This window comes from Stylophora pistillata, chromosome 13 (assembly GCF_964205215.1).
Source record: "Stylophora pistillata chromosome 13, jaStyPist1.2, whole genome shotgun sequence".
Taxonomy (NCBI): Eukaryota; Metazoa; Cnidaria; class Anthozoa; order Scleractinia; family Pocilloporidae; genus Stylophora; species Stylophora pistillata.
Genome location: NC_142531.1, coordinates 18,588,735 through 18,601,633, shown reverse-complemented (window position 1 = coordinate 18,601,633; position 12,899 = coordinate 18,588,735). Strand labels below are relative to the sequence as shown.

At 37.8% G+C, this 12,899-nt stretch overlaps 2 protein-coding genes and 1 long non-coding RNA gene across 5 annotated transcripts; 1 reads left to right on the top strand and 2 right to left on the bottom strand.

The window, feature by feature from the left end:
• Window positions 1-2,219: 2,219 nt before the first annotated feature.
• LOC148717969 (uncharacterized) lies at window positions 2,220-3,665 on the bottom strand. Its single transcript, XR_015994920.1, has 2 exons — window positions 2,922-3,665; window positions 2,220-2,414 (listed from the first exon to the last, which is right to left on the bottom strand). It is a non-coding gene; the product is annotated as an uncharacterized LOC148717969 (long non-coding RNA).
• A 560-nt stretch (window positions 3,666-4,225) lies between these two features.
• On the bottom strand, window positions 4,226-11,054 carry LOC111333025 (N-lysine methyltransferase KMT5A-A). Of its 3 annotated transcripts, none has more exons than XM_022938540.2 (7): window positions 10,894-11,054; window positions 7,814-7,917; window positions 7,093-7,469; window positions 5,916-6,009; window positions 5,726-5,785; window positions 5,253-5,443; window positions 4,226-4,753 (listed from the first exon to the last, which is right to left on the bottom strand). In XM_022938540.2, exons 1-7 carry the CDS (start codon window positions 10,898-10,900, stop codon window positions 4,540-4,542), a joined length of 1,047 nt encoding a protein of 348 aa, XP_022794275.2. In that variant the 5' UTR covers window positions 10,901-11,054; the 3' UTR covers window positions 4,226-4,539. The 3 variants fall into 3 exon arrangements, with proteins under 3 accessions (XP_022794275.2, XP_022794274.2, XP_022794276.2); XM_022938539.2 differs by lacking the exon at window positions 10,894-11,054 and adding an exon at window positions 9,251-9,860; XM_022938541.2 differs by lacking the exon at window positions 10,894-11,054 and adding an exon at window positions 9,251-9,857 and having other exon boundaries at window positions 7,814-7,940.
• On the top strand, window positions 9,983-12,762 carry LOC111333026 (uncharacterized). The gene is made up of 4 exons (XM_022938542.2): window positions 9,983-10,205; window positions 10,326-10,422; window positions 11,050-11,342; window positions 11,821-12,762. The coding sequence occupies exons 1-4, from the start codon at window positions 10,057-10,059 to the stop codon at window positions 11,999-12,001; spliced, it is 720 nt and encodes a 239-aa protein (XP_022794277.1). The 5' UTR covers window positions 9,983-10,056; the 3' UTR covers window positions 12,002-12,762.
• The last annotated feature ends 137 nt before the right edge of the window (window positions 12,763-12,899 follow it).

The following is a 12,899-nucleotide window of genomic DNA, read 5'->3' as shown; positions in this document are numbered from 1 at the left end:
TGGGGGGTAACTAGTCAAGTAGCCCGAAAGCCATCTCACCCGAAGTTATGTCACCAAAACCACAGTTATGAAACCCGTGATTTTAAGCATGTCGCCCGAAATCCCGAGTTAGGTCGCCCGAGATTTAACAGTTTGCCATTATTATATTTTTACAGGTTTTAAAAAGAACAGGGGACATAACTCTAGTTTCGGGTGACATGACATCGACGGTGGTGACTTTCGAGCGACTCGACTGCAATCTTGCTGGAAAGGTCTAGCAAAGGTAGGAGGTCAGACGGAAAAGGGTTCCTAGCCCCCCATCTCGAAGTTCGGGAGTGAGCAGAAGACCCCAAATATTTGGCCATTTGAGAGACCCTGATCTTTTCCAGAGAAATTCCCAATATGACGTGGACATCTGCAGATGGTAAAATACATACGATAGATAGAAAGGCGAAGCATGAAGTTTACGGAAGGAGCTAAACGGAAAAGATATAACTTTTTTTTGTCTGATTTCCGCCATTCTAACACCAAAGTGAAGCTATTTGCAAAAGCTGTGCCCAGTTTCATAACAAATAAGTTGCTCTTTTCCGCGAAGAAACGAGAGAAATTCTGAGAAGGAAAGTGACATAATTTGGATGTTACATCTATTGTTTTAACTTCAAGGACAGAAAGTACTGGCAAGAACTTAATAAATATTTTGTCACATCTAGATGATATTTGCAGACCGGGTGTTCCTTTGAGCAGTAATATATAGAATTTGCAGAATTTTCCAGTTAAGGGTCCTTCAGTAGAGTGTTATTACTAATGTAGGCATACGTTGTTTTATTATAACGAATTATCAATTTTTTAACAAAGAAATCAAGTTACTTACAAAGAAATCAATGGATCGTTCGAGATGCTCAAACACTTATTGCCTTCGGCGCTTTTGAAAAGGGAGGGTTCCATGAAACAATATTACAAGGAAGAACAGAATGGAGCGTACAAATGGCCTTGGATGCGCAAAACAAAACCGTTTACGTGAACGATAAAAGTATCAAACAGTGGTACACTGCATCATGGATAACGTAAACACATAACAAAGGGAAATGGTATACGTCATTATACGTGGTCGAAATTCATTCCATGTTGAAAACCGCACAAGACTAGAGCCTTCACTAGTACGGCAACCTCGTTCCCAGGGACTTTTCCCTTTTCAACTAAGGGAAAAAGGCGGGGGAACGAGGTTGCTAGTACGGCTATAGTAGGTTCTCGAAAACCAACCGAAGATATGATACAATAGTTAGAAGATTTGTTTCAAAGATCATAGGTATTACTTGAAAGTGAGGGCTAAGTAGTTAAGTAAACTGGTACAGGAATTACAATAAAATTGATATGTAGTTTAATTGATTTTTGTTTATTGATGAAACGAAACTTGTGGATAAAAGGATAAATGAACGGGTAGTGCAAGCATTCTCACAACATGGTGAGAATTTTTCCACCATATAAAACAAAGTCAATTTTCGAGGTCATGGAGTCAAGTCATTTTTCGAATGTCAATCAGATAATGTAGATTTTTACGTATGATGCACGATCCTCGCAGTAGATAGCGCTATTTATGCAATAGCGAAAATCAGACCTGAAAAAAAAAAATCAGGCCTGTACGGGACTCGAACCACTGACCTCTGCGATACTAGTGCAGCGCTCTACCAATTGAGCTAACAAGCCAACTGGGAGCAGGTCGTTAAGTTGATTCGTAATAAACCCGTGAAAGTGATATTGTTCGAAATCAAGAAAATTTCGGAATAAAAATAAGTCTTGAGAAAAACCGTGAAAGTGATTTTGTTCGAAATCAAGAAAATTTCGGAATAAAAATAAGTCTTGAGAAAAACTTGTATGCAGCTTAGCTGACGTTAGTTATTCAATACACAGTAAACAGTAGACTCCATTTACATTTAAAATAACTATAATCTTAATACTTACAAAACAAAGAAATTTATGATAATTGTTTATTAATAAAAGAGGAATAAACAACGGTTCATCAAACTGCGCAATAATTTTTTTTATTACTCTTAACACTCGTTCTCTGTCCTCTCTCAAGTCACGCTCCCGCTCTCTCATTTCTCTTTCTCCCTTCGCCTTTTCTCTTCTTCTTCCATTCTATTCGATCGTCTTTCCATCTTTTTCGCGTTTTCTTTCTTTCTCCGCCTCTTCTAATTCTTTCCTCATTCTTTCCTCGTCTCTTTTGTCTGTCCTTTCCTCTACTTTTCAATTTCTTGTCTTCCTTGACTTTTTGTCCTTTTCTCTTTTCCAATTCTCGTTTCTTCTGTTCTACAAACTTTTCTCTATCATTCTCCCGCCATCTTTTCTCTTGCTCTACTTTTCTTCCTTTCTTTTTCTTTCATTTTTCTTTTTAACATTTTATTTTCCATTTCCAATTTTGCACATTTCATTTCCATCTGCAAAACAAAACGAGGTGTGTTTAAGTAAAAAGGATCACGTCAGACAATTATTTTGAGTGTTCAACTATGTAAACGTAAACTACAGTGAATGGTGAAGGTCTGTTGTCGGTGGTGTTGACCGATGTTTCAACAACCTGACCGGGAGTCAACAGAACAATTGATGTCAGTCGAATGTTGTTAAGTCCAGTTCGTATAAAACGATTAGTCAGTTTTGCCACGATGTTATTGGTTGTAAGCCTTAAGTGGCATAAGTCGGTCATGATTGATCTGTTTCCATCCGTTGGGAAAGTTAGGTCGTTCTGCTCAGTTCGTTTATAATGTTAATGTCGTGAACGAGTCGTTTATATGGCGCTGTAAGTAGTTGACACCTGCTCACGGGAGTCTGTGTTAAGTTAGCAAACCAGCGTCAGTCGTTGAAAGTAGTTAGTGCTGTAGGTTTGGCATTTAGCAGAGTACACGAGTGCATGTAAGCTAACACAGTTTGTTAACAAGAGATACACTTACCATTATCGTTGATTCAGAGTCTTGATAACTAGTCTGTGAAAGCGTGTTTGACTGTAAAAGCGTCCTTAGCAACAATATGTTGTAATGCTGCTGTGAGGGATACCCCGTTCCCCGACTTCTCACAAGTCCACAACCACGTGGCATGTCACTGCAAAGGATACCAACCATGTCTATCCTTTAGTGAATACCAGTTTTTACTGGGTTGCAATATAAGTCAAACGTTCTTAAGCAAAATCATTTTACTTGGGGTCGACTTTGGTCACTCGGACTTCAGCTCACGACCCAAATTTTAAAACCAGGAATTTTTATGAATGTAGTTGTTACAATGACTTTGCGTGACACTCTTGCGTAAAGTTCCCTACCGTGACACCTATCAGAAGTGTTACGTGATACTGTAAAGTAAACAAAATTTCAAGTCCGCCATTTCTTTGGTCACGTGGTTGAAATCCAGTTTTTTCATTGATTCCTTGGTTAGGAACCATATAAGTGCTATACTTCTGCAGTATGAAATCAGTTTGACAAAATATTCAGTCTCATAGTTTTTTTCAAATCTCTTTGTCAGTGAGAATTGTGCCAAGTTGGTTGGCAGGACTTTTTCATTTAATCAGCTCTGGCCTGTGTTCAAGAAGCAAATGTTGAAAATTTTCTTGGAAAACAAGAGTAAGGGTATGCACTTTGTTTAACATAGAGATGAGCCAACCCACACTTCAAAGCACCCAGTCGCTGCTGTACATGAATAGGTGTGTACAAATTTGAAAGGGGCAAGTGATAAATTTGTGCTGCAAATAATGGACAAAGAAACCTTAAGAGGTTTTATAGAAATTGGTTGCCTCTGACTGTTGTTATTTTTGAAACAAAACTCATGACATCTCCTGACTACACTTTTTCCATTTTTAAACCTTAAGATGTCATCCCCTTTAATTTGATGATGAAAAAAAAGTTCTTCCAAAAACAAAAATTATCACAAATGAAGTAAATTCGATACAATCACTTTTAAACAATTTCACAGAAATTATGATCATAACAAGACCTCTGTTGCTGCTTCTCAGAGTTGTAAATGAGAAACTTCAAGAGAGTGAGCATACTTCACATGTACTCCAGTCTGACAATCTGTTAAAAAGGTGGTAACTGATATCAAGTTCATTCGTAGCTGTAAGCTGCTCCCACCACAGAATTTGAGTCAGTTCTTCAGTCATCTGACCCTTAAGGGTTATCTGTCACATAGCTGACATGTCAACTTGCCGACACTATTAGTCAACTTGCTGACACTACTGGTCAATTCCCCCTCAGCACATTTGAGGAAGTCTTACTGTCAGAATGTTTATTTCGGTTTAAAATATATTATGGGTATGTTCCTCTACACTTCTTTTTAACAAATGTTCCTAATCAAAAATACTTAACCTCTCATTTCATAACATATATAGCTTACCAAAAATTGTAGTTTGATGTAATGTAATGTAAGTTCTCATGATGTATTGTAGCATTGTTACTCTGCCATAAAAAAAAAAAAAACAAAAACAAGAAGTGCTAGGGTAAGTAAGGCGGCAAGTTGACCAATGGTTTCGTCAAGTTGGTTGTTTGCAAAGTGACTGGGTACCCAGCATTCAGAATATCTGTACTAGCTCTTTAACCATTGATGAAATCGAAGGACGTCTTTGCTTCTTTCTCCATAATCGTAGAGAAGCTCTTCTCCCGCTTTGACATCTCTGTTTGTTTCCAGTATTAGGTGAGGTCTGTCTTTGATTGACACCAGCCTTGTTACACAATTGGCTTCCATTCTGCTGTGATTCAAAAGCCGGCCCAATCTTCCACTTTCTTTCGTAGCATCAACACTGACAAATTGAAATAATGATAACAAAGGTTAAAAACAACTAAGCTGCTCTTTCCAGTGAAGTGCATTGGGTCTTGTTCTAGTTAATCAAACCTCTAAAAGTAAAGCAAATACTGCTCCAAAGCCTTGCTAAGTGGGAGATGGGTAGGGAGTCCTTGGGTACTTTTACTCAAGTGTTGCCAAGCGGGAGAGGGGCAGGGGGTCATTGAGTGCTTCAACTCAAAAGTGTTGCTAAGTAAGAGAAGGGTAGGGGGTCAATGGGTACTTTAACTCCAAAGTTTTGCTAAGTGGGTGAGGGGTAGGGGGTCCTTTGATCTTCTCTTTGTCAAAAAAGTGATAATTCATTATAATAATAAAACAACCAGGCATGCCCAAATTGGTAGTACAATTCTAATGAAGGACCCTATGCTGGAAAACTCTGCAAATGCTATTACTGCTCAAAGGAAAAATCAGTCTGAAAACACATCTAGATGTTACAAAATACTTGTGAAAGTACTTACCAGTACTTTTTGTCCTTGAAGTTAAAATAATACATATAACATCCAAATTCTGTCTTTCCTTCATAGAACTTCTCTCGTTCCTTTGCAGCTTCATAACTAATAAGTTCACCAGCATATTCACACACAAATTGTCCTCTTGCAAAGTTTCTTTTGGCAAACACACCTCTGCCTTTACCCTCCACTTCTTGTACCTGGTATAAATATTGTGATAAACCTCTTAGTTTCTCTTGGCAATCAAAAAGGGTTAAAAATTCAGCCAATCATATACTACATTCAGTCACTGCACACCTTCAGATTTTATCCTTTAACTCCCATGAGTGACCAAGAAAGAATTTCTCCTTACAATATCAATAAGGATCTTATCAGTTAATTCAATACCAAATTCTCAGAACTGACGTCATAAGTATTGTATAGCAGACAGTGCGGAGAATTACTGACGAGATCTTGGGAGCGAGAGGGTTAAGATGCCTTACCTCTAGACCTTCCTCTTTGCCTGATAACAGGGCCTCCTCCAAAGCTTTTTGTTTTTCACTCTACAATCAAAATACTTTACCTTAAAACAATTTATAAGTCAGGGAAAAGGAAAAACTTTGTGCAAAAACTAATGAGTGTTACAGAAAGTTAGGAAAACTATAACTTGTATGTCCAATTAGCGGTAAGTACCTGTAGAACTGATTTGCTTTTGCGATCACTTCTCCTAACAGGAAAATACTCAGACACCTCACTTTGTCGTGACTGCTTCACTTCTTTTTTCTTGCTGAAAAATTTCAACACAAAGAAGATAAAGATCTTTGGTTCAAAACCTTAATGAATGTCTGCTGCAAGCTATGAGCACTAGATAAAAAAAATCTTCTTGTTAGCCTTTTCATGTTACTAACAGAATTGTCTCTGTTAGTAGAAACAAAACTTGACGTTATAAAGAAAGCTCAACATTAGAGGAGAGTGCAAAATTTTGAGAAACTTGACAAGATTTTTGTCCAAAGGAGAATGGACTGTTACTGACAACTGTCAATGTGTAATAAAAGGTCCCCTTTCTAAGATAAGCATACACTTACATCAATAACTTTCCTCAAATACATTAGTCTTGTCATTGTCTTTGTACAATGTTTGGAAACCCTTACCATAGTCATTAACAGAATCACCTTGTGATAAAAAGTGGAAAAGGGTAGTTCAGTAAAACTTGATAAGGCTTTAAATTTATTAAAACACTGAGTTCTAGCATCACACAAAAAAATCTGCTTCTGTACAAAGAGGCCCTTCCAGCTACAATTTATCTTGGCTTCTGAAGTGTAAACTGTTTAGGATTGCAAGTCACCCCCCCTCCCCTCCCTTCCATTTTGTCACGCTTATCTGACAGTTCAAAGTTACCCATTTAAACTCCTGGGTGAACAGAGAGACCCTTTGAGAGAGGGTCAGCAATACTTAACTTTGGGTCAAGAGGAATGGGTAGGAGACCTTACCAGAGGGTCACCTATACTTCTTTACATGAAGTGTGATTTAGCGATTTTTTTCTGGTGAATCTTGATATGACTGTTTTTTTCTTATTTCTTATCTATGAATCGTGATTAGAGATGATAAGATCTTTTTATATCCATGTGAACAGAGTTTTTTTGTTCACTGCATTTCCCACTCATTACTCAGCACCAATGCTATCACCACATTTCCCACTCCATTACTTAGCACCAATGCTATCACCGCATTTCCCACTCCATTACTCAGCACCAATGCTATCACCACATTTCCCACTCCATTACTTAGCACTAATGCTGTCTTACACCTATACCTATCCTTAAAACTTCATATGATGAACTTGACTTTAATTATTTACTCATTAACTTACACTCTCTTCTTTTTCTCTTTGACTTGTGTAGGTGGACTATTTTTCCATTTTAACAGATCAAATGCTTGCTTCTTTGTTCTTTCCTCCACTTCAATAGATTTATTACCTATTTCTCTTTCTGTAGGTGGTTTTTTAGAATCTTTAGGCAAAGCTTTGTCTTTTTCACCAGTCTTTCTCTCCCCTGGCTTTACTGTGTCACTTTCTGTAGGTTCATATTCCTGCGAATTAGTCTCTGTCCCACATGAGTTTTTGTGATCATTCTTACTCAGTAATTTCTGTCCTTTAGTGTCAGTACATTTCCCTTGTGTGGCTGGTGGAGATATTTCACTTTTGTTCCCCTTTTCTTGCTTTGTTGGTGACTTGTCATTCATACTTTCCTGTGGATGCAGTAAAGAAAAAAAGTTTATTCCTACACTAAATGTTTCATATTTCTTTGTTTAAAAAACTGGAAATGGTAATACTTCTTCAACTAGAAACCACATTTACACTAGTCCAACAGCATCATGTTCCAAGGCTGGATTTAAATACTGTGTGGGTAGTCAACTAGGAATTGCTGTTAAATTATACCTCTTGCTAATATCATTGTCTGTCATTGCAGCAACTTGCTGACAAAGTTTTTTCCACTTGCATTCATGGCCCAAGCGTGAAGCAAATACATATACTGATGTTAGAGTGCAAAGGGTTAAATATACTAAAACCATTTTTCATTTAGTATGCTTACCATTCCTTGAACACTAGCGACCACTGATTTAAGTTTATTGGCTTCTTCTGGCAATTCACTGCTTACTATCTCTGTTTGAATCTTCTCACACCATTGCTTTTTATCTAGGATGAACAAATTTAAGATCCTGAGAGTCAAACAGATCAAACACAATTTTTGAAAATTAATACACCACCTTGCATTTTGAAATTAGTACAGGTAATCACATGGGGCCAAGTAAAATTAAGGATTAATATCTTGTGTGTTTTTGGAAGTTGCTGAAATTGCCCAAGTCGCTATGCGACTTGGGCAATATCTGCAACTTCCAAAAACACAAGTGATATTAATCCTTAATTTTACAAGGAACCATGTGATTACTCGTTTATAATATAAGGGGCAAAATGTTTTCTTACTGATCTCGCGCAAAATGGGACGCCATTGTTACAAAACAAACAGAAATTTCTTTACCTTGGCAGCCATTGCTAAGCAATTTTCCGCCAATCATTTTCAAGTAATTTTGCCCGGGGCAATTACAAAAATTAAGAAAAAATGCCCTCTGTCTTGACCAATCACAATTCAGTAATTTTGCCCCTTGTATGAAAAATGCTTTAATCCCTAATGCCAATATGCATATTCTTCTCCATACTGTTCTCTATACATTTCCTTTAAGGTGCAGATAAGGGGAATTTTTTTGGAGCAACTTCAGAATACCCGTCCACATCATTTACATATGTCGGGAGGCTTTGAAGAATGAGGTATAATACAATAGACGCTATTCTTATTCAATGATATGTAAATGATGTGGCCGGGTATTCTGAAGTTTAGCCATTTTTTTGATGATCAAGAGCTTCTTTAGTTAGTGATCATTTCCTTTATTCTCATGACCTTAATGTTTGATATTGTAAGGGGTGATATTGTAAGGAGAAATAACATGCTGGTCACTCTTTGGAGTCAATTAAGAGTTAACAATGGTAAAATGTAAGTACATCTGTAGGAGCAAGTTCTGGTTCTTTCTGTTTAAGTTGTACTTCTTCTTGTTCAGTTAGTTTGTAGGCATGTCCCTGATTGATTGAAATTATCAATGCTAACCCCACAGCAGTTGGTCACCATGCCTGGCCGGTTTGCACAGGCAGATCCAGTCGGGTTTCACTTAGCCGGCAGCTAGACAAAGAAAAATCTTCCCACCACAATCCTAACATGTTTGCTTTTCAACTTGATATTTCCTTAAATAGCTTTGATGCGGCCAGAACTCGACAACTCGGAAATATTTTAAACACATTTTGATCTATTACTATCTATACATGCCGTGTACGCGCAAATTGATTTTTTAAAATTTCCAAAACTGTCACGGCTACAGCACTCCTTGCTTTCATTTCCTTCATAGCTGCATTCATGTTGTTACCACATTCAGTTCTTATGATTAGATCCTAAAATGTCGGAAGAAAATAGATAACTTACCTTTATGCGACATTTTTTCTTTGTTGTGGCGAAAACGAAGAAAACTTGCTCAAACGCAAATAACATGGACACCTACAGTTTAGCGGTGACATTTTGTATTTTGTATCATTAATTTTGATTGGTCTATCCATTTGTCCAATGAAAATTTTAAAAGTTAGGACGTCATGGAAAGTAAATATCCAATGTTCCTGGGGAGGAGGGTAGGGGAGGTAACGCTTTCACTAACCGGGGGCTCGTAGGGAACCCTCATCATCCTAGCCTTACGGAAAATAAACGCGTGCAAGTTTTCCGCCTTGTACTTTTTGAATGCGGTTTTAGTTCCGTCTTTCATCTACGCCATCGTTCACGAGTGAAGAGACTTACGCATATGTGTATCACGATTTTTTTAGTAGTCACTGTTTTGTTTAAAATATTTTAATCAATGTAACTTGTCGTAAATTTCGCTAACCAATACGTTAGCTTGTTCAGTATAGTGCCGTTGAAAAATTGATCAAATTGAATTAAACTGAGTTTCCAAAAACAACCTTTTTCCCTTGAATATCAAAATATATATTTAGCCCTAAAACATCCGCGAAGGAAGATCGCTGAAAGGGCATACCTTTCCTTCTTTGATGAAGCGCTTTACGAGAGTGAGTTCGTGGCGCCTTTTGATTGGTTGACGCTCACGTATTTATTCTATTTTGGGAAACAAACATACCATATTTGGGAGATCTGACGAAATTTTCCGTAAAATTTCCTCGTTCGTGATTGTGTACAAAAGACCTCAGAAGATAGATTTCAGGGAAAGAAGCGACTCACGGTTTGAAATGGTCGACGAAGTTCAAATGGAATCGAAAAGCATAAATAGAGAAGCCGTCCTAAAATCACTTGTTCTTAACAATTCAACCACAGATGGCCAGCCTAGGAAGAGGAAAAGACTTGACAATTTGTCTGCCGAAGAGAGGGCTCTTCGAAGGTGGGTAATCCTTATTGTGAAAAGAACCAGTATGTTGAACTGTCTATAAAGGGCGATAATTCTCGAAGCAGGGTTCTGTTTTGTGTAGAGAGGATTAAACTTCGTTTTTGTTGTATCTAGAAAACTGAAGAACCGGGTCGCAGCTCAAACTGCTCGCGACAGAAAGAAGGCACGAATGACCGAACTTGAAGAACTGGTTGCTCAGTTAGAGAAAGAGGTACTTGTGAAGAAGCTTTTCCCTCAATTTCTCCATTTTTTTTATCTCAAAACTGTCTTAGGTTGAATGTGGTAGGTTTAACTGAATAGGTTAATTTCTCTCGATCGTCAAAAATTCACTAGAAACGTCTCCCTACTTCCTTGGTCAGTTGCGTGAGTCGAACAGTTTTCATTCTCCCTTGTTTCATCGGAAACGGATGTGAAATTACGTTTCGGACTAGTGTTTCGTTTTGTTTCAAGTTGTCGTTGAAAGGCTGTTGATGAGATTATCTTTATGTCTTTCTCACCACTAAATTTATCACATTATTTAGAAACGTAATACTTCTCGATTTTGGCCCATCTCACCATCATTTTGAAGGGTCATTGTTGGTCGTGAATATAAATAGATTGTTTGGATTCAATATATTTTTCTTGTATGAAAGTTTTGTGCGTCATCCACTCCGGGTTGGTTAAAATTATGAAGAAAACATACCAAACATTTTGTTCACGGGATTGTGGAATGATACGGCATGCTGAGACCAATTGTTTTGCTGTTCCTCCCTGTAGGCTAATTAGATATTCCTCCATATGTAATGCCTTTCTGACGAATTTAAGTACCGCCTAATGTCTTTCCTTTATTTTCTTGCAGAATAAAACTCTTCGTTTGGATAATGAAAGTCTGAGAAAACACTCGGAAGCAGTAACAATCGAAAACTCAGAGTTGAGAGTTCGACTGGGTCTTACTCCCCCTGTGTCACCAGCTCCAGTGTGTACAAATTACCCATCAACCCCAGAAGCCAGTCCAGACACCAAACACAATCCAGTTGTGATCAAGAAAGAAGCAGAATATAACGAGTATGCATCACTCTCAGTTTCTCAGCAGCAGGGACGCCTGATTCTGTTTCTTTCTCTGATCACGACTTGGATGACGATCAACAACAGGTAATGGCGATGTATTATTTTATTTTGTGGGTAAAATTCATGCATGAAACATAGAGAGAGACTTGGTAGTGAAGTTAGTGACAAAATGCCTGAGGGAGTGAAGATTTTACTCCATTGTTCTTGTCCACTGAAAATTTACTTAAACTTAGAAAGGAGGCAATATCCTCATTTGATGTTCCTAGGCAACACTGGTGAGGTAAGGGAATTTTGTTGATAATGAGAACAGCTGATCCATCACTAGTGGGATTTGAATATGTCCTTCCAGCTGTTTGAATTTTAATCAGTAATTATATTTACTTCACTTCCCATAAGTTATTTTTTAACCCCATTTTTTTTTTCATCATGGATGGCTTTCAGTTTGCTCTTTAAGAGTGAGGGAGAGCAAATGAAAAACAAGGAAATAAAATGTGTATTAAAAGCATGATAAAATTATCTTGTGAAAGGCAAGATTTTAACTGATCATTTGGCATCTTTTCAGCATGACATGGATTTTGGCCTTTTTGAACTTGATGGGGAAGGAGACTCACTCACATTTATTCAGCCCAAACAAGAAGCCACAGCAGCCCCAACCTGCTGTCAACATGACACCAACACAGACTCAAAAGAGGAAGTGCAAAGCACAGATGGCACAGTCCCAGAATCAAGCTGCAGTGACATAACAGTAGCAGACTTGGTTGGAATGGACTGTGAGTCTTTGGACTCTTTGGATGATCTCTGGAACCTGAAAGATTTCTCCAAAGAGTTCAAAGACCAAAATGCAGAACCAGAAATGTTAGGGTGTGAGATGTGGGAGGAAACCTTCACAGAAGTACTGTTCCCATCCCTTTTGGTTGTCTGAGCATGTTATGTTAAGTGAGACTGTTGAGGAGTAGATAAGAAAAACATAATTGGCATCCACTATCAATTTATAATAAGCTCTAGGTTGTTCCAACAAGCAGGCACAACAACTAGGTGCTTTTTGGGAGAGGAGTCAGAGGAAAAGCTGGCTTGATCGAGTGGCCAAAATCAAGGCCACTTTACACCATGCCTACTGTGACATGCTGACTTGATAGAGTGGCCAAGTGGGGGTGAAAGTAAACAACTACTTGTCTTGCGAGATGGTCAAAGATCCAGCTGTAGAAAGAGCAACAGAATTCTTCCAAAACACCTTTCAACCATTATAAGAATTAGTAGGTCTTTCTCAGGGGAAACAAAAGTTTCCTTTGTATTTACACTCTGAATTTAGATTACTTTTATAAATATCGGAATGTTGATTTAGTAGAAGAGTGGTGTAATATTTGTATGCAAAATAACTTGGTAGGATATAAATAGAATTTGTATATAAAATTAGAACACAGTTCTGTGAAGGTTTCCTGGTAGGTTACTATTACTGTCAAATAGTAGTAGTCTTGAACTGAGTCATTAAAAAAGAATTGGGTGACATTGGTGCTGCTGTTTCTCTGCTATAACAAAAGTTTTGGAAACATACCATAACTGTATACTAGATTAAGGCACCACACCCTTAAAAGAAGAGAAAGATAAAAGAGAAAAAGCACTATTGAGGGACACCCCTAGTGA

Coding starts and splice junctions, on each gene's coding strand:
- LOC111333025 (XM_022938539.2), bottom strand. Junction 5,786..5,915: donor AAAGCAAATCAGTTCTACAG/GTACTTACCGCT, acceptor TTTTGATTGTAG/AGTGAAAAACAAAAAGCTTT. Junction 4,754..5,252: donor TTCAAGGACAAAAAGTACTG/GTAAGTACTTTC, acceptor TCAATTTGTCAG/TGTTGATGCTACGAAAGAAA.
- LOC111333026 (XM_022938542.2), top strand. CDS start 10,057: ATGGTCGACGAAGTTCAAATGGAATCGAAAAGCATAAATAGAGAAGCC. Junction 10,206..10,325: donor GAAGAGAGGGCTCTTCGAAG/GTGGGTAATCCT, acceptor TGTTGTATCTAG/AAAACTGAAGAACCGGGTCG. Junction 11,343..11,820: donor TGGATGACGATCAACAACAG/GTAATGGCGATG, acceptor GCATCTTTTCAG/CATGACATGGATTTTGGCCT.